General features: G+C 38.2%; 1 protein-coding gene across 1 annotated transcript in view; it reads right to left on the minus strand.

Annotated features, from left to right (window-relative positions):
• The window catches only part of CCDC171 (coiled-coil domain containing 171), a 159,666-nt gene extending 144,727 nt beyond the window's left edge, over positions 1-14,939 (minus strand). The window contains 4 exon segments of the mRNA XM_054289527.1: positions 4,547-4,728; positions 7,250-7,424; positions 8,910-9,042; positions 14,793-14,939. Coding sequence (XP_054145502.1) covers positions 4,547-4,728; positions 7,250-7,424; positions 8,910-9,042; positions 14,793-14,839 — 537 coding nt within the window. The 5' untranslated portion in view covers positions 14,840-14,939.
• Between the last annotated feature and the right edge of the window lie 5,812 nt (positions 14,940-20,751).

The following is a 20,751-nucleotide window of genomic DNA, read 5'->3' on the forward strand; positions in this document are numbered from 1 at the left end:
GTTAAGTGCATTTGATGAAATGACAGAAATTTTATTTAGAAGTCTGTTGTTATTCTAACTGTTAGAACTTCAAATAAAGTAATGAGACATATGTTGGAAGTTACTCCCATAGAAGAAATATTCTTAATTTCTACTATTCTGAGGACTTTTCTCAGAAACTGAATTATAAAATTACTATGAATTTTGAAAATTACTATGAACTATGAATTTCTTGGAAAGATAAAATAACAAAGCTGCCCCCCCCCCCCCCCCCCAATTTCTGCTTTTGGAAGTTGAACCAAGATACAGGTTGGTATAATTACTAACACCATTGGACTCAGCAGGTCTGTGGAGCCACTATTACAAAATCCTCATTTATACTACACCAGACACGGAATTAAGTAGCCAAATAATGAGCCCCCAGTAGCCTAGTGCATATTTAAGCTGGGCATTCCAGAGGCCTTGAAAAAGAATAGCTTTGGTCTAGTGGACAGGAGTAAGCTTTTCCATAACTAGCACCAGAAACAAGTTACAAATCCAGTGACTTAGCTGGAAGACCTTTTGAAAGCCAATTACTTTCTGTACAAAACACAGAAAGATTATCGTAAGTCCTCCTGTTCATTTATTCCTATCATTTATCATGGCAAGAGACATTTTGTGAAAATAAGCCAGTTGGTCTACAAATTCTGCTATTACTCTTACATCACATAGTCTTGTTCCTGAAAATTACTAATCATAAGGCATCTGCAGAGCAGGGAGGAGAAGGAAAAGAAAATGAATTATTAATAAAGAATGATTCTTCGGAAGATTGAAATTTGACAGAACCATGTTTATACATGAAGATCAAAGAAATATGAGTCTTTTCCAAAGTTTAAAACAAATTTTAGAAGTTCTTCATGACTGAAGGTAGAAAGTTTTGGCCTCTTAAATATGACACTAAGGGATTCATGACTCCCTTATTTACACCTAGTGCCACTCCATTATCACCGACTAGTAACTGAAAAAATTAATTAATTTTCACTTTTTTTCATGTGGAGGCACTATGGTATGATTTTTTGACATTCTCTGAAAAGATAAAAAGGAGAATGCTTGTGAAACAAGTGAATTAAAAAACAGGAACCTCATTAAATCAAAACATTTCAAAAACAGAATCAAAATATTTCAAAAACAATCTACCTGGATATGGAATAAATTTAAGGTAATCTTCTAACTTTTCCTGTAATACCAAGACAATGGAGAGGTTTCTTCCCATCAGCATGCAAAAAACCCAAATACTTTTACTCAAATTCACAACTATCATCTTCTCTATATTGGAAAAATATAGAAATACTTCTCTTCAGACTTATCTTCCACATATTAACAGAACTATGTCAAGACTTCAAAAAACTGACAAACCAACAATACATCAAGCTTGTTAAACAAGTCAACATGACTTCAAAATCTTGAAGCCTCTGAACTTATCAGACACAGTGTAACTGTATCAGCCTGTTCCAGCAGTCACCTACACTTGGAAGGTTCAGAAGGAAACCTACTTCACCATGCGAAAAAAGAAACACCTATATACATACATGTGTATCTGGGTGTCACTCACACACTCTCTATACATATCTCCTTATCAAAAACATGGCTGGTTGGTTGGTTTAGAGTGTTTATAAACAACACAATTTCACAAACAGTCCAAGGAAAAACTGAGTGCTTCTGTGAAGGAATACTATATTATGACTCACCACAAGATGATGCTATTGCACTTACTACTGAACTCCAACATCTTTTCCATGTACCAAACACAAGGCTAAACACACTCAATATAGCACAATACAAAACTTCCTCTCTTAGAAAGCAGAGAGGATTACTTTAAGTCCACATCATAGAGACACATTTTAGTAGATTAAATTGACTTCATTTCTACGCCTACCTGAGCATTTTCATAGCTAAGTTCAGACTTGTAGTTCACAAAGTGCAGGTTTAGAACCAGGATTTGCCATCCAGGTTTAGAATCTTACTTCTTCATACATATCAAGACCACTTTATGTAGCTTTCATCTCATAACTCAAAATAATTACGAATTATTTAAAACAGGACTGTAAATACACAACACTAAAGACTGGAACACATTTGAAGTTTTAGTTTACAAACCTAGACCCATCTGATATTTATCTGCCAAGTTAAGTCAGTTAAGATTTCAAACAACAACTAAGATAGTCAAGTCCAGATTTAACATTCATGTATGTATGCTTTATTTCCAGGAATTTTACAACTATATGGAACTATAACTAGGGTAATGGGCAAGGGAACACGACAAAAACAAAGCAGAAAAATGGAACTATTTGCAATTGAACTAAATCCAAAAATTTTGCTATTCAAAGCAACACTGGTAGTTGACATCTAGTAATGAATCACATACTTTAGGAGAGAACAATTATATAGCTTTAGTACAATCTTCCAACCAAACCACTGCTTCTACAAATCACCTTCCACTTCCAAATCCACACACATTGACAAGGAATACAATGACCCGAGAAACCCACTGTTCCTTTTCATCTGAGGATAAACATCACTTCTAAGAGTACAGTATACTTCTTAAAACATCATTATTTTCATACAGTATTAAATGCACTGAATAAACATTTCTAAACTCTATATACAAGAGATGAAAAGTCCCTTCCAAATGCTCCTCAACTTAAGTCAGTCTACTGTTAGCCAGAACACAGAGCCAAAGCACCACTCTTAGCATGCTTTACCCGGCAACTTAATAAGAAAACTGTGTCTAAGAGTAAGTTTCCTCATAGCCGAAACCTAACCTTAGTTTTTCAAGCATTGACTTTGAATGAAAACTGATTCATGTTTCTATTGGTTTGAGAAGGATCTTAGGGTATCACCTGTCAATGAGTTCACATATTCTACTCTGAAACCTTCTCTTTCTCTTCTTTTTTTTTTTAACTATACCTTTACAGTTCTCCCAATTAGTCTCTCAAAGTACTGTTCAACATACTGACAAAATTATTGAGAGGATAAGGGAATTTCCTTTTTCTCCTTCATTCAGAGAAAATTCAAATCAGTGGGGTCCTTTTCTACCATCAGATCTCTTATCATTAGGATAAACAGCACAATGCAACTCCTTCTGCAGTCCATGCATAGAAACACTATTCATCCACACACTGCCTGGGTGTCATTAGTGCACCACTCCTTCCAGACCTTGCCTTCAAACAGCTGAAGGATCAGTATACAGTACTTCTGAAATATAGGTAATTCAGGGAGTGTCTCTGCCCTGTTTTGTTTTGCGAGCTGCTTCTACAGATGCCATATAGAATCTGAGCAACAGCATGCTAACAGGTAGGTCTGCTGTCAGAATTTGGCTATCAAGCTGCCAAGTAAATTTAGCATCATTTAGGAAGACTGGTACTGTCCCAGGCTTGGAGCTGACCAGCTGGAAAGAAAGTAACCAGAAAATTTTCTACTGCTTGAGCAATGCCCATTCCAATTGAGACAAGTCTGTCACATCTTAGAAGGGACTAAAAGGAAGGAAATATATTAAAAAGTTAATCTTGCAGCAGCAATCTGTTCTCTGCATACATCATGAAATTCAAATGTCTATCAGCCTTAACAAAGTCTCTGCATACACCTCTTTTTATGAAGAATAACTACAGCTGAATACATTCTGGTTTTTCATCACGTCGTATTTTCACATGGGTAAGATACAACATATGTAACTTGTAATTCAAAAAGACAAAAGTTTAATTGAAGTACAGTGGTGTAATTGCTTGTGTCCCTGTGAAGCAGACAAAAGTTAGGTATGTTCACTCAGCACTTCCACACCATAATGCTACATGATTTCTTCTAAACATATTTCAGTTTTGAATCACTTGACTGTCTAAAAAAGGTGTAAAACTAAGTTTGTACTTTTATTACTTTTTACACATTTAACAGCCAAAGCATATATAAATATCAGCATAAATCATGAAATACGATGAAATTAATTACTAAATAACAAAATCCCACACTGTAGAACAGATTATAATGCCATCTCTTATTATTAGGTGATTTTTATCTAACCAAAAGGCAGAATTTCCAACTTCCAATAAATGCTTACTTTTCTTATGTGGTATGGAGTGAATAACATACAATGCACAGCTTGAAATCCCATCATCACTGTTCAGGTTCCCTGAAAGTATGTGGTCTTCATATTATACAAACGGTTTTCATATTCACAGGCCATTGGATGTCATACTGGGGGAAGTAACAGGGAAACTGAATCGGGGGTGTTAGGCATCCTGATTTTACTGACTCAGTATCAAATATCATGATGGTGCAAATGGACTGTGCACTGGTAACTTCATTTTGGTGTTTACCATCAAAATCAGCCGTAACACATTTCTTTAAAGCAAGAAAGATTGTGACATGCCAAGTGTAACTTAATAAGGCTATGTTCTTCAGAAATGCCGTGCAGCATTTAGCTACTTGGGGGATGTTTTCCTACATTAGAAAGACCTCAATCCACTACACACTTCACACCAAAAAAGTTCCAGCCATTATCTAATGCAACTTTCCAACTATTAATACACCATACCAGTAAAATAGTTTCTACTCCATTTCTTTCTTTAAGAAGGAATACATATTCATTGTTATAAATTCTGCTGATATCATCCTTTGCCTTCGCAAGTCTCTGCTGTTCTTCTTCCCACTTCTGTTGAGCATTATGAAATGTTTCCTCAGTCTCTGTCACTTTCTGCTGAAGGTTTTCATTGAGTACTATTGTTTACAGAAAAAGAGAAAGAAAAAAGGTAGAAGCAGCATGGCAAAACATATCCAGAAAAAAAACCCAAACACATAATGATCATCAGTTCTTCTGTGTATTTTAATACCCAGTGGAACACTGCAACATTAACTCTCCAGCACTGGAGAGCACCAACTTCTCTAAGAAGAAACCAGCAAATTTTGTGTTCTATCACATCTTTCCCACAAGAACATAGGAATATTTGACAGATTTTAAAAATTAAAACACTTTTTTCTCTTAGAAAAGGACAAAAACCTGAGATAATTCTTTGTAGATCCCTTGTGAATCAGCATATTCTGTGATTCCATGAAATTACATCTTTATAGAATGGAAGACTTATTTTCAGATTTCTATATTTTGCCAGATTATTTCCAAATAATCTCGCAAATAATCTGAAATAATATTTCATTTTTGATATAGGTATTAGTCTGTATAAATTAAATTTGAGCTCAGTTTAAATGACAGTAAAGATAGGCACCTGTTCCATGAAAGAGACTGTAGATAAACCTAAGGTAGGTTCGGTTACTGCTCCTCAAGACATCTAAATCTTCAGCCCATAAATGACTTGAGATGGGGAACATTGTATACACACTTCAGTGAAAGCTTAAATGCTATGGAAATCTCATAACCTGTAAGCATAACCTTCATAACCTTTATAGGAGAAAATATTTTACAACAGCTTTTTATTTTACTGAATACAACTAGCTGCATTGGCACTTAAGTCATCACCACTTTGCAACAGGATTTTATTTCAAATCCATCCCAGTTTTCTGACATTTCTTCCTAGTCAGAAGAGAATGAAATGAAGAGAGCACATTAAGATGACACTGAGAATCAGTGGACACAATGACAGAAAAGGACTGCCAAATGGCAGAAAATCAACTCTGAAAAAGAACAGCAGAAAAAAATCTGGAGCAAACACTGAAGGGTACAAGGCACTAATGAAGGATTCTGCCTGAGAAGATATGCTGGGATCATACCAAAGCACACTGTGAAGTGAGAAAGCCTCCAACTGGCAAAGGAAAAGAAGCAGAAAATTGCTAATTGCTAAAAAATTAAGCAGCAGAGTTATAATTTGGTTTCTATGGCACTTGTCACAGACATAAAAAGTTTGAGAAATTTTAGCCAATAGAATTTGTTGTCAATTGACAGACTGCAAATTATTGACTATGGTATTGAAAGAAACTAACACACATGTGCATTTAAGAAGACATCCCTTGCCTCTGTAAAGCCTCTCCTATCCCCTTTTTGTTCTCCAGTCCCCTCACCACAGCCTCACAGTCCAGTCCATTCAGAAAAGTGACAGTGAGCCCAGCAGAGTAGGTTCACTGTGCTGTGGTTCCATCCTCATCCAGCCCCTCCTGAAACAGGCCTCTTGGTACCTCCATGGCATGACTCTTATACTGGCAAGGAAACCAGCACACATGAAAAGAAACATGAATTTGCTCTAGGTGAGAAACTAGCAATTCAAATCTTCCATTTGTAATCACAGAGAAATTTCCAAAGGGGAAAAAAAAGCTTTTTTCCAGATTACAATCCTTAAGATTCATGATTTTTCATGTGCTTGCAATCCCTAAGATTTTTGATTATTCATGTGTTCTCCAAAGGAATGAAAGTTCAGCTTTCCAAACATCTTAAAAATACTGGTTACTTTAAGTACTAGCAAGATCCAGACTGTTTTGGTTCTTGGAAGGTTAAAATCTTCAAGGAGTACTCCAAACTCTTCACTGAATATCAACAGCTCATCAAACTCACAGATACATCTCCTGTACTAGATGAAATAGATAGAGTAGTTTAGGTAACTAAAAATGCACCTCATTTCCTTGTAAGAATGAGAAATCTCTCTGTTTGAGGAGTATAAAGGACATCTGAGTTTCTGAAAAGTAGCAAGAAATAAAAAGTCTACGTAAAAACCTTCCACATACTATTGTCATAACACACATTACTATTAAAAAAAAGAAACAAAAACAATGAGAAGAAAATAAACCAGACATGAACAATAAAAATCTTGACACATTTGAAAACATGAAAGGAAATACACGTATGATGAGAACTTCTGGAAAAAAGCTGCTGGAAATAGTGCAAACAAATGAGCAGGAGTTAATTTTTCCTATTCTTTTTTCTTCCTTTTTTTTCCCTCTGAAATGGAAAAGGAAGAACTACTGGACACAGGGATAACCTGGATGTGAAGATGGCCACCATGATTACAGTTCTATCAGCACAGCACTGAAGGAAGAAATATCAGAAGGTGATGGGAAAGAGGAAAGAAGGGTTGGAAGGGTTAGCCAGTTAGTTCTAATCCACACATGAGACAGTAAGAGCTTTGTGAACTCTCATGAGTTTTCAAAAGCAGATGGATAAGAGATGGGAAGATAAGACAAATTCAAGAAAAACAGCAATAAACTAGAAAATGTAATTAAGTCCCTGCTTCTGACTTACCTTAATGACATGAAACAGACTTAGCTTTCATTCCATCTTTACATCTTTGAAACCTACCTTGCAGTTCCACAAGTTTGTTTTTTGCATCACTTAATTCTTCCTCTGCACTACACATTTTCAGATGGGCACCTTTTCTGGCAACTGCCAATTCATACTCCAGACCTTGTCGAATGGCCTCTCCTCTCTCAAATTCTGACCGTAATTTGATTATCTGTTTTTCATAGTTGGACACCTAGAAAATAAATTTCACAAAACTGCTAACAGTGTTCCGTTGAAGATGTGCAATATGTAACAGAAACACACCAATAGAACACTTTTTAAAGATACTTGGAATCACATCCACAACTGCCATCTTATTCCACTTGAATTTGAAATACAATCTTGCAACTGCTTGCTTATGCACATTTTGATACTGGTTTTTGTGAACTGATCCTTTTCCCAGATGAATTTCATGTACCTTAAACATACCTTCCCATTTTTCAAAAACGATACTACCTTAAAAAAATTTAGCATATATTACCATCATCTTCCTGCATCTCAGAGGAAAAAAATGCCATAAAGAAAAACATTATATTCCAGACGATTTTCTGGCAACATTCAGAACAGTCATATTGGGATACTAGACCACCAGACATCTAGTAACTCGCAAATACACATACAAGCATAAAATTCAGTCCAATAGTGCTCAGTAGTCAAACAGATACCTTTAATGCTGACACACAACAAACTAAGAATAGAAAACACTTCCAAAAGGGATCTTATATAGGCTGAGAAACAATCTTTGCTGCCAAAAACTGGATTCAGAAAACCAAGTTCAAGACATTCCAACACAAGAAGATGGAAAGTAAGATACATATTACCTCAGAACATCTACAAAGTAGCAATATTCTTGTAAACGAGAACCTCACACATGGGAAATCACCCACATTACAAAGGATTTCTTTGATGTTGTTGCAGCAAACTAGTACTGAAATGATGTAGCATTAAGAATAGACTCAATTAATCTTTTCTTTAGTCTGAATGTCAATTCCCCGACTAACAAATACAGGAAAAGGTGCGTGCTGAGTTGTAATCAGTTTCAGTATATTGCTGCTAGGCACAGTTCCCACAATCTGGCAGTTGATAATCTGGTTTAAACTATGCTGCTGAAGAAGTATTATAACTACTGTAGGTAGCAATTCTGCTCTAAGCAATCTCCCAGGAGAAGTTGATGTGGATGCTCATTCATCTGGTTTTGGCTAAGTACACCCAATAAAACAAGTTTGTTGTTCCGTGTACATTTATTATGTGGGTATGTACCCAAAATAAGAGAAGCCTGTTTGTCCCACAATGACTTATTCTTGTGCTTCAGCTAAATTGCTATTTTCCCACTGGCTTATCAACTGTGGTGTCATTGCAAAAAATAGATCCATGGAACTATCTGGATTAAAACAAACAAACAAACAATCTCTTACTTTGAGCTCAAGGTGCACAAGAGTCTTCTGCACTTTGCTGTTGAGAAGCGCTTGAGTTACCTACCTCACCTTTAACTATTAACAATGACAGCAGAGGTGCTAACAGTATCTATGAACAGACATGAGAGGTCTGTACAGTGATACCTTTCTTCATATTTTCCAGTTACAGACTATGCTTTTGATCCACCATCTGAGAATATTACTTCAATAAGATGACATTTATTCCAAGAGTAAAATAAGGCAAGTGAAAAAGACATCCTTACTTCTTGATTGTGTTGAATAGCCAAGTCCAAATTTTCTTTTTTAGCTTGAAGAAGTTTCCATTTCAGACCTAAAACAGCATCCAATTCCGATTTATTGCTCTTCTGCAGTAGCTCAAATTCCTCATTATGTAAGCTGCAAAATAGTATTGTTTTAAAGAAAACATAAGCATTCCTTGTAAGTTTTAATGTTCCCTTATTTAATTGTCAGATTGTGGGTCCAAAGCTCTATACATTCACTTAAGTAAAGCTATGCCTACTGTTGCTTATTATGCAAATTTTGAGAGATGTAAAAGCAGGAACTTACATTAGATATGCACTTTTAATTTCCCTAAGTCGATTTAAGCATTCTTTTCATTATTTTTATTATTGATCCAATAAATTTCCAGGATGATTAAAAACATCATTTCAATAATATATATTAAAATGACTAGCAAGTTTCTGTCTATTTCTTCAGTAAGGCTCATTTTTTAACATGAATTACTGTCTCAAAAGCATCACTGTCATACAACAAATGCATAAATGTGGAATAAATCTCACTCTTCCACATTTTGTTTTCAAAAATATATACATCTAAACTACAGATAAACAACTGTTCACAAAAAAAAAAATAAACTAAAGGTGTAGTCCTGTAAAATACTCTGTTATTTCCACTACTTTTTCAGCCAAAGGAAAATCTACTTGGCAGGTAACAGGATTTGCCTCTGAGCATCATAAGCACTATCAAAATAACCAAAACAAGTTTTCATGTACAGAGTGAAAAATTAGTATAAAAATACATATTTAATTAACTAGCTAAATAATCTTGCAATCAATTATTATAACTTCAAAGTGGACAACTCAAAGTATTTCAGGAACTGAAACTCAGCCTTTACATTATTGATATACATAATTTTTCAAATTACTAAAGCTATGTAACAATGGCTCTACTAATCAGCTGTTCCACACAAAAGTGAAAGGGCCACTAAATATGAATTAAACTGTAAAAAGAAACATGATTAAACTGAACAAAAAAAGTTGGCATCATTTCATGCAGAGCTGAAAATACTAAAATAGCTTACCTTGGTCTACATGAAGTCTTAATTAATTACAGAAAGAACAGTTTCATAAATTCCAGTATACTGGGTTTTTCTAAATAAAAAAATTATCGCTTTACTCCTAGATTTATGCACAGGCATCATTAACATTTTTCACAACTAAAACCTTTACCTGATGATATGTTTTCTCACATGAGCTGACTAACACAAATGTCATCAACAAGTGGAACAGTGTTCTAGATTAAATATAGCCTTTAAAGATATTAATAACAACAAATGATGAAATATCAGTTTTTAGCTGCAGCCTATAAATACTTTATAATTTAATAAATTCTGTCAAATCTTCATTTAAAACCAAGATGGATTTCATCTGTGTGATCAGAATAATTGTATGTCATCAGTACTTGGTCCACAGGGTGCCATGTACTTAACACATTTTATATTTTTAATATTTGTAGGAGAGAAAGATCATTAAAACCTACATGTACTGCAAGAAAATCACTGGCACATTATTAGCTTTCAGTATTTACATACCCAGAGGAACCAACACATCTCAAAGGGCAAACAATCAGTAAAATCCCATATAATTATTTTAAGCAACTCTTAGCTAATGCAATTAAGAAAATAAGGTGGTAAGTCAGGAAGGAAGTAAAAAGAATCTGAACAGCGAGTGATACTTTTTCACTCATCCTAAAATCATGAGCCAGACACAGGTGATAAAAAGGGGACCATTATAAGGATCCTTAGGTGCACAATTCTCCAGGTGGAAAACACTGAAGATGCAAGTGTAACATAATACGTATACAACTTTTATGTTTAGCAAATTAGCATATCTAACAAAAATCCCCAATTAGAGATGTAAGTGGTAAGGTAATTTCCTCACAGTTCATCTTCTTTGTAGTCCCCTAATTTAGACAGGAACTAAATTTGGTTTATGAAAATGTGTCTCGGAGACCTAGTTTCAACCTTGGTGTCCACAAAAATCTAACACTGGACCCCCAGGTTGGAGCTACTGGGAAATTTATTTTGTCTCTCCGTCTAATAGAGTAGGTAAAATGCTAGCTACGAATACTATGATAGGCTACAGAGTTACAAATATATGTGTAAAGAACATACAAAGTATATAAAAGAAAAAAAAAAGGCAAAAATCAATTCGGTATCAAGAGCACCTGTAAACTATATAAAAGGTTTGTTGTGGACATCATATAAAAGTTTGGTAGACCTTTATTTTCCCATGGCTGGGGAAAACAGATGAAAAGTAGGTTGTTTTATTCAAGGATTATACAAGAAGTATCTATCTCAACAAAAAACAGCCAAAAACCTGGTGGCACCAAGGTTAACAAAGCACCAGGTAGAGGGAAAAACAGGACCTGAACTGAAAGCTAGGGGTGACTAATGCAAAGAACAAGGATTAAAAAAAGGGTAACCATTTTGATAGTTTGTGGGCAGCAGGAAGGTTCATTCTACTTACTTAAGCCTGATATTTAATACTTCTTGCAAGGAGAGCACATGAAATGAAAGCAAGGGAACAAGTACTTTTTTTAAAGTAATTAAAAAAACCCACCTTCAAATTATAAAGGAAATTACTTTGGTTTTTATGACAATCAGCTCTTAATAAAGCTCTTCCTTTCAATTCTTCTATTAATTACGCAGGGGAAAAAAAAGAGTGTACTGGAGATACCTGCACAATAAAACTTACTCAGGGAAAAATTTAACTATGTGCTTAACTGGACCAGTAGTGGGAAAAAAAACTCACTGCAAAAAAAAGTTACATTAATACCACAATAGCAAATTAGGGACGGTATAGAAATGAAAAATGTGCATAAGAGCATGAAGACAAACAACATAACTGTAAGTACTGGGGTAAAAAAGCATTGAAAATAACTTCTTATGCACAGCTTCTAAACTTACAATATTATTAGTAAGCACTTAAAAATACAAAGCAGAAAAGCCTATTTTTGTTCTCAGTATAGAGCAAAGTCAGCAACTTAAAAAAAAAGACAAGAAAACTGGCAGAATATTATTATGTTGCCACTTCACTAATTTATTACTTAAATATTTTCAAATAAAATAAGAATTCTCCTTAATTAGCCACCTTATTTCTGTGGTATTTTCCTTAATCCTCACAGCATCATCAGCACATGCAGTAAGTACTTTATGAAAGCCTCATACTACCAGCTGTAGAAGAGTCTTTCTTCCATATTCATTTACCAGTAGAAGTGCTACAAGCATAAAGTTCTTGGAAGCTTAAGTCACAAAATCAGGCAAAATCCCCAGAAAGTTTGAAATCATGTATGATTTTCATTCTAGGAGGAAATCAGAGACTGCTTTGCACTTCCTTTTTCACATATTAATAGTTTGTTGATCATTGGTTTTGAAGGAAAATACATATTTTACGAGCTAGACCTTTTATCTAAGACACCATTTTTGGTAGTACTTTAAGACTCTTTAAGAAAGCATATCAGCAAGTGAAACATCTTTTGAGTACTACAACACAGAATGCTCAAAAATTCTCACTCACTTCACAAGTCAGCTAATTACAGTCAACAAAGAACATCATAGGGAAACAGTTTTCACTAGCTTGTCTTCCATATACGGCTGAAAATGTAGAGTAATTTTGTATCAGACAAACTTTCTTTCACTTACTATGTAGCAGTGTAATTATGCCAAACTTCTCCAGTTGAAGAAGCAGTCCGTAGCCTGACTTCCTAACCAAAGTATCTATTCACTGAATTGTGCTATTTCTATACAACCAGCAGGTTCTTACAATCAGATTTTAAATTGTGACAAATAGCTCTCTCAGTTAAGATAAACAGAATTAATTAAAGTTTACTTTAATTGTGCCAAAGATCAAACACATATCAGGTTTAAAAAAATAAGAGCCATGTGCCACACTTATAACCAACCTCTACATCCACAGCTACTGTAGAAAACCCTTCTGGAACTCCACAACTTTGTTCCCAAATGGAGACAAAAACTACCTCTGTCATGTCTCCTATACCCCTGTGACAATTCTTGCACATCAGATGGCCAGTACGCACATCTGCAGTGATGGAGTGACTGCTGCCAAAAATTCAAGAAAATAACAAACTCCTTAACAGCAATGTAATATTAAGAAGCAGGCATTCTTTATTCAGCCAGATGCACAAGTAGTAGCTCCTCCTACACTCTTGCATGCTGAGTATAGTAAAATTTCTGATTATATACTGTATTTTACATACATATTCATTGATTGTCCCAGAATAAAAATGCACATGATAATAATTTACTCATTATCATTTAAGTATTTTCCCTCTCCTCTAAGCACGAATTCCTCTGTCCTAGGAGTCTCTCTGGTAACAGTGGTCAGGGACACCAATGTTACAGCTGACAGAGTCAAGCTGGCAGGGCACTGGGTGAACTTCCAGTTCTCCTTCTTACACAATGGGCATTGTGCAGTTCCACAGGCCAATGGTTGTGGGAGAACAATCACTGTGTTAGCTCACCTGGTGTAGACAATTTATCACCCAGTAACATGACAACATCAGTGGACAAAGGAAGGGCTACAGATGGCATTTATCTCGGCTTCTGTAAAGTCTTTTGACACAGTCCTCCACAACATCCTTCTCTCTAAATTGGAGAGCAATGGATTTGATGGGTGGACTCATTGCTGGTGGATATGAGAACAGCTGGACAGTAGCATCCAGAGGATAGTAATTAATGCCTCAGAGTCCCAAAAGAACATCAATGACAAGTGGTGTCCCTCAGGATCCATACTGGGATCATGTTATTTAGTATCTTCATTAATGGCACAGACAAAGGGATTGACTGCTCTCTGACCAAGTCTGCTGATGACACCAAGCTGAGTGGTGCAGCTGACACACCTGAAGGACAGGATGCCAGCCAGGGGGACCTGGACAAGCTCAAGAAGTGGGCCCATGGGAATCTCAGGAAGCTTACCATGACCAAGTGCAAGGTGCTGCATGTGGATCAGGGCAAGCTCCAGCACCAGCACAGGCTGGGGATGAACAGATCAGAGCAGCCCTGCTGAGAAGGATTTGGGGGTGCTGGTGGATGAGAGGCTGGACATGACCCAGCCATGGGCACTCCCAGCTCAGAAAGCCAAACATGTCTTGGGCTGCATCCAAAGCAGTGTGGGCAGCAGGGCCAGGGAGGGGATTCTGCCCCCTGCTCTGCTCTGCTGAGACCCCACCTGCAGGGCTGCATCAGCTCAGGAACGACATGGACCTCTTGAAGCATGTCCAGAGGATGCCCAAGAAGTTGATGAGAGGGATAGAGCACCTCTCCTGAGGTAAACTGGTGCAAGGCTGAGGGAATTGGGTTTGTTCACCCTGGAGAAGTGAAGCTTCAGGGTGACCCAACTGTGGCCCTCCAGCACCTGAAGGGAGTCTACAAGAAAGACGGAGAGAGACATTTTACAATAGCATGTAGTGACAACACAATAAAGAATGGTTTTAAACAGAAGAAGAGAACGTTTAGATTAGATATTAGAAAAATCCTTTACTGTGAGAGTGGTGAGGCACTGGAACCGGTTGCCCAGAGAAGCTGTGGACACCACATTCCTGGCAGCTGGCTCAAGACCAAGGTGCTCTGTGCAATCTCGTCCTGTGGAAGGTGTCCCTGTCCAGAGCAGAGGGTTGGAATTCAAGGATCTTAGAGGTTTGTTACAACCCTGGCCATTCCATAATTAGAAGATCTAATAACTGTATTGACATGGTATAGCTTGCATATATCACACCGTGGCTGGTTCTTTTTTCAGTCTGAACTACACAATTTCAGAGATCTAGAAAATAAACCACAAAAACGAAAACTATATTGCTAGACTAAAAAAACCAGAAATGAAACTCACTTTCTATCTTCTGTGACAGAGTAGTTGACTGGAGAGGATGAACTCATGATGGCCAATAGACAGCTTTTCAAGCTGCATAAACCATAAACTCTGGAGAATGAATTGTTGAGTGTATATACGTTTACTTGACAAGTTTCCAAGATGATTCTTCCATATCATAAACACATTACAATCTGTAACAGAGACATGCTTTAATTTATTTGCCAACATAATGAAAGAATCATTTGTTAATAGTCACAAGCAGTTAGAAAACAGTGTTACTACTATGTCATGTGAACTACCAACTATAATTTTACAGTTTTAGACATCTATGAGAATTGTACTTCTAATCCTTGAAGCTTAAATACTGTAGATCAATATATACATATATAGTAACATAGCAGAATATCTCCTGCCAAGGTTTTCAGAATATCAGTAAAAAGTATTTTGTTCCCACACACTGATCCTCTATCTTGTAAACATATTACAAACTCCATTTCTCTTCAAAATATTCTATTAAAGATAAAAGTGTATACCATGATTGAATGTACTAGTGTGCTGTCTGATAACAGCCTTTAACACAACAAGTCTTCCAAGTGTTTTACGAACCTGGAATTTTCTATTTGAACATATTTTTATTGTATTAGATAAATTAGCAATATTTAGGACTAAACAGAAAGAATTCTAAATGGAACTGTAACTCCACTCATCTTTTGGAAAAAATCATTAATTTAGTGTCACAATAAAAAAGAAATCAATATAGACAACATATTTATAATGCAATGGATGAAAAAAATTCCATTGCTTACGTCAAGTTGCACAGTCAACTCATTAAAGACCTCTTTTCGTTAATTAAAGCAAGATAACATGAAATATAAGCTGTATTCAACAGTCAATATTGATGAGCCATAAAGGTTTCCTTTTGAACATGATAGCAGATGGACATCCATAATAAAGTTCCAAAACAGGAAACTCACCTGGACTCCATTTTAACCATCCCTGGTTTGCAGTCACATGTCCACAGAATCATAGAATAAGCTGAGTTGGAAGGCACCATTAGAACTATCAAGTCCCAACTCCTGGCCCTGCACAGGACACCCCAAGAGTCACACCATGGGCCTGAGAGCATTGTCCCAATGCTCCTTGAACTCTGTCAGGCTGGTGCTGTGACCACTTCCCTGGGGAGCTGTTCCAGGGTCTAACCACATTCACCTAAGGGTGAAGGACCTTGTCTGAATATCCAGCCTAAACCCCCCGACTCAGTTTCAGGCCATTTCCTCTGTCCTGTCACTGATAACCAGAGATTAAGGATCAGTGCCTGTCCCTTCCCTTCCCCTTGTGAGGAAGTTGTAGCTGCAATGAGATATCCCCTCAGTGTCCTGCAAGCTGAACAGCCAAGTGACCTTAGCCATCCCTCACAACGTTTTCACCAACTGTGCAGCCCTCCTTTCAATGCTCTCCAATACTTTAATGTATATTTTATATTGTAGTGTCCAATGGCAGCAGTCGGTGTAATATATTAATATAAACTGATTTTAGTAATTCCAGTGGCTGCACTAGAAATATGGAGAAGAAAAAAAAATTTCTGCTTCAATCTGTAATTTTAACAGAAGATGCAGCAAAAATAAACTTACTTCTAACAACTCTAAGTTTTTGGTTTGGGTTTTTTCTTTGTTGGTTTTGTTTTTATGGAAAAGCAGTATATTCATATAGAATAGCTACATGTATCCTTTGTGATTTTTAACATCTACACACTGGAATTCACCTTGGTACATGTGTTCATAAAACTCAAAACACAACAATTGCCATGCAGCTTGCACTCCTAGAAAAAACAGCATAGCTTTTTTTCTCATCTCAAATGAGAAAATAGTTGAAAACCTCATTTTCAAAGTATAGCCTAGGAACTTAACCTAGACACAGGTTAAGTTCCATTACTTGTGACTTGCATACTGAAAACTTTAACTTTACGTGAGAAAAGAAAATCTTGACAAAGTACTTGCAGTACTCAACAACGATGTATTGCTTCGATAAAAAAGAAAATCAGGTATCCTGGTATCAAGAAAAATGAGGTATCCTCTATCAATTGTTCCAAATTTTCAGCTTGTGTTAGTGGAGCTGAAAATTTGGAGCTGAAACCTTCAGACATAGCTCTGAATACTAAAAAACTAGTTTTTTATACCACTCTTTTCTTAATATTTATTGCCAAAAATATATATGTGGCTTTATACCAAAATTTGAAAAGTAGAAAATGAAAAAAAAGGTGCAATTAAATAGATGCAGCAGAAAAAAAAAATCTGTCTCAAAATATAAGCAGAATCTCCTCTGACACATTCATACCACCCTGAAGTTTTAGAACTTTCTGAAATTACTTTTAAGTATTTTCATTACTTTGCGGGGGAGGGAAACAGGGAATATCTAATGACTGTTTTCTGGGAATGCTAATCACCTTAAATATACATCTCTCTGGTAAGACACACATCCATTGTTTACTACCACACAAATGGATACACTCCAAAAGCATGCTATATCAATCAGGGGGAAAAAAAATTGAAGGGGCGTGGAGTGGCTCGTCAAAGCCCCACAATAAAACAAAATAGTTAGGGAGTTTTTGCTTGAGGACGTAATACATTAGACGGATGTTACCTACAAAATTTGTGGCATATTATCCTCACGAACTTTTGAATATGCTTTACTAGCCTTATGAAGGCCATTGATTTAGAATGGATGCGGGGAAGAAATTTTTTATTGTGAGGGTGTTGAGGCACTGGAACAGGTTGCCCAGAAAAGCCGTGGATGCCCATCCCTGGAAGTGCTCCAAGACCAGGCTGGATGGAGCTCTGGGTTAGTGGGAGGTGTCCCCTGCCCACGGCAGAGGAATGGAACTGGAGGATCTCCAAGGTTCCCTCAGCAAACTGAATCTAACCAAGATGTACTAACTTGAAACACACCAAGCCAGGCGGAACTACCACATCTAGGCTGCAACTCCAAGAGCTCACCAGTTTCGGCTGAACGAACCACCAGCTTTCCACTAACGCGAGCTGAAAAATTTTAAGCGAGCTAAAAACCAAAGTAGAGGCATCCCTTCGCACCGCTGGCCCCGGAGCGCGCCTGGCTGCGCGCACGCCGTAACGGCGGCTTTGGCGCTTTACCTGGCAGGAAGGGCTGAGGGAACAAGGTCAGAACAGAGCTCCAGCAGCAGCACCCCGGGGCCGCTCCGGGCAGCCGGGAAGGGCCGGGAAGGGCAGGGAAGGGCAGGGAAGCGCCGGGAAGCGCCGGGAAGCGCGGCGCCGCTCCCAGGTCCCGCCAGCAGGGACGCGGCCGGCGCGCCGCGCCTCCGCAACGGCAACTTCCGGCCACGGCGCGACGTCATCAGCGGGCGGGCGGGCGGCGCGCGCGGGCTGTGGCGGGCGCTGCGGGCTCCGAAAGCAGAACGTGCGATAGGAGACGGGAATGAGCGCCTGGCGTGAGAGCCGGGCTCAGGGGGGCATGGCCTCGGGTTCGGGGCAGCACGCTGTTCCCTCGTATTATCAAGAGAAACCAACAGGGAAATGGTTTCGAGAGGCCCTGGGACGAAAGTCACAGCAGGGAGGATGAGGGAGATCGTAACGAGGTTGGCATTGCCCTTCTGGTCGCCTCACTGCACAAAGGGAAAGGTTTATTTGAAACAGCTCCGCTGACAATTTCAAGACCCAGGTGTAAACATGTATGATGTCAAACAGCAGCAGCATAAGCGAGTGAGTGAATAAAATCCACCCCACCATACCCTAGAAAAGAGGACAATAGCAGTAATGTCAGTGGTATGGCCTTCAAGGTACAAATTGAAGTTTTAATAAAAATTAAAAAGCTCTGTAATATTTTCGCCCTCTGAGATAAAGACTCAAAACTTAATTTCTAGTCTCTAACTTGATTTCTATAATTGGCTTTTACTGATGGTTTTTGTGCTTCTCCGTTGTGCAGTTATTCTAAATGCCTAGTGCCAAATGAATTAAGTTCTTTGCCCAGGTTCACAACAATAGATTTCATTATGTTGCAGTTCTTTTAATAACAGCATGGTTAGGGTTTTTTTGATCAAAAATACAGAGTGAAAAGGATGTCCTCTCTGCTGTTGTCTGATGAGTAGTCAAAAATTAATATGAAAAATGGCCTCAGTTAATGAAAAAATATAAGTTATGTGATAATATGAAAGGAAGCAGAGACTTGGCATCATGTTTGAATAATGTGATAGGTTTTGGCAGTATAAAAACTTGGGAAATTCTGAACCAGTGGTAATATTAGCTTAACTGCCCCAAATGTCCCACACACTGTTTTTTACATTGATTCACAAAAATTACTTTAGACAAATACTGTTGCTGCATGCATGTAGTTAAACACTTTTCCTTCCTCTCATACTGAAAAATACATATCATATATAGAGTCATATATAGAATTATTTCAGTTGGAAAAGATATCTAAGATCAAAACGTCCTACCATTAGCCCAGCACTGCCACAGCCACTACTAAACCATGTCCCTAACTGCTGCATCTATATGTCTTTTAAATATCACCATGGTTGGGGACTTTTGTCCCAAGTGATCATTCATTTTTGCATAGGAAGAAAGTTTTTTATCTGTCTTAACATATTGATGACTTTCTGTTTTTTATGAGAAAGTTGATTTCAGGGATATGACCTTTGCCACCTTCAAGAAAATCGAACAGATCTGACTTGTTTAAGCCATCAGAAAAAAGCAAGAACAAAGTGGATAACACAGATGGTGTGAAATTTTACAGTTAAAGTTTATTAAACAACATTTTGCATTTAAGGAGGAGAGAGCCAAGAACAAATCACAACTTGCTCTGTGGCAACTGCAGTGGATGTTTTGGGCCTGACTTGAGTTTCATTATCAAAACTGAAAGGAGTAAGATAATTCTTCTCACAAGGACTTACGTTTATGCTCGAGTGGCACAGAGGAGATCTGGCAGAAAACTGACCTGTAAAACTTGTGCATCAGACCACACACCAAAGATGGAAACTTGAGCATAAAATGGCTAGGTCTGCCCCTGCAAAATAGTGTAAGGAGTAATTTTTTGTGCCATACTGTGACTTGCAGGTGGGGCCATCACGTAGGACTAAACCCAGAGAGGATTGACAGGCAAGCTAATTTTTGATGCAGAATTGGAATTAGACAGCAGGACAAGCAGGCCGGAAGAAAGAAGGTAGTGGGTTCATATCTGGTTTTGAGATCTTCACTTTGAAAGAAAGGTATTTGTGGGGCGGCTGGCGCTGGCTGATGTGTTCACTAAGGGGGTCAGCTGACAGAAACAGGAGAGGAGGGCTCAGTGGCTTGAAATGCTAGGTGAGGAGGAAGCTTAATGTGGACTGGTAAACCAGGAGAGAATAGATATGGAGAGGACAAAGGGAGTAACATAGTCTGAATTAGTAGCAATACTAGTTAGGAAACAAAACCAATCAACGAAACCAACAAAAAAAATCTCCACCAAACACAGGAAATAATGGCGACTAAGTAGCAAATAAAGATTCTGTTACAAACTTAAGAAAAATCAAACAACCGCGAGTTGTTGTATGCTGGGGGAAGTCAGGATATCAAGCAAGTAAGTGGCTGGGGAGTACCCGGGTGACACGGGCAGCTTTGCGTCCGGCAGCAAGAAGGGATGAAAAGCCCGGCAAGGGAACGGCTCTGTAGCAGAGCTCGTGGGGCGTGAGACACACAAAGGGCCCCGCGGGGACAGCCGCACTGGCCCGTTTTGGAAAGGAGATTGGCGCTCACTAACCACGCCAGCCTGTCAGCGGCTGAGCAGGGCCCATTCCCCCGTGTGCGGCGATGCTCAGCTCGGGTCCCGCCGCCACCGCGGCCGGGGGCGGTCCCACAGCCGCGCCGCTGCGGCGGCAGCTCCTCCTGCTCCTCCTCCTTTCTTCCTCCCCGGCCGCCTCCGCTCCCTCCAGCGGCGTCTCAGCCGCTCCGCCCCCACCGGAGGAGGAACG

The sequence above is a fragment of the Melozone crissalis genome, unplaced genomic scaffold, assembly GCF_028551555.1.
Source record: "Melozone crissalis strain CALT ecotype California unplaced genomic scaffold, PUWL_Pcris_2 ptg000005l_1, whole genome shotgun sequence".
NCBI lineage: Eukaryota > Metazoa > Chordata > Aves > Passeriformes > Passerellidae > Melozone > Melozone crissalis.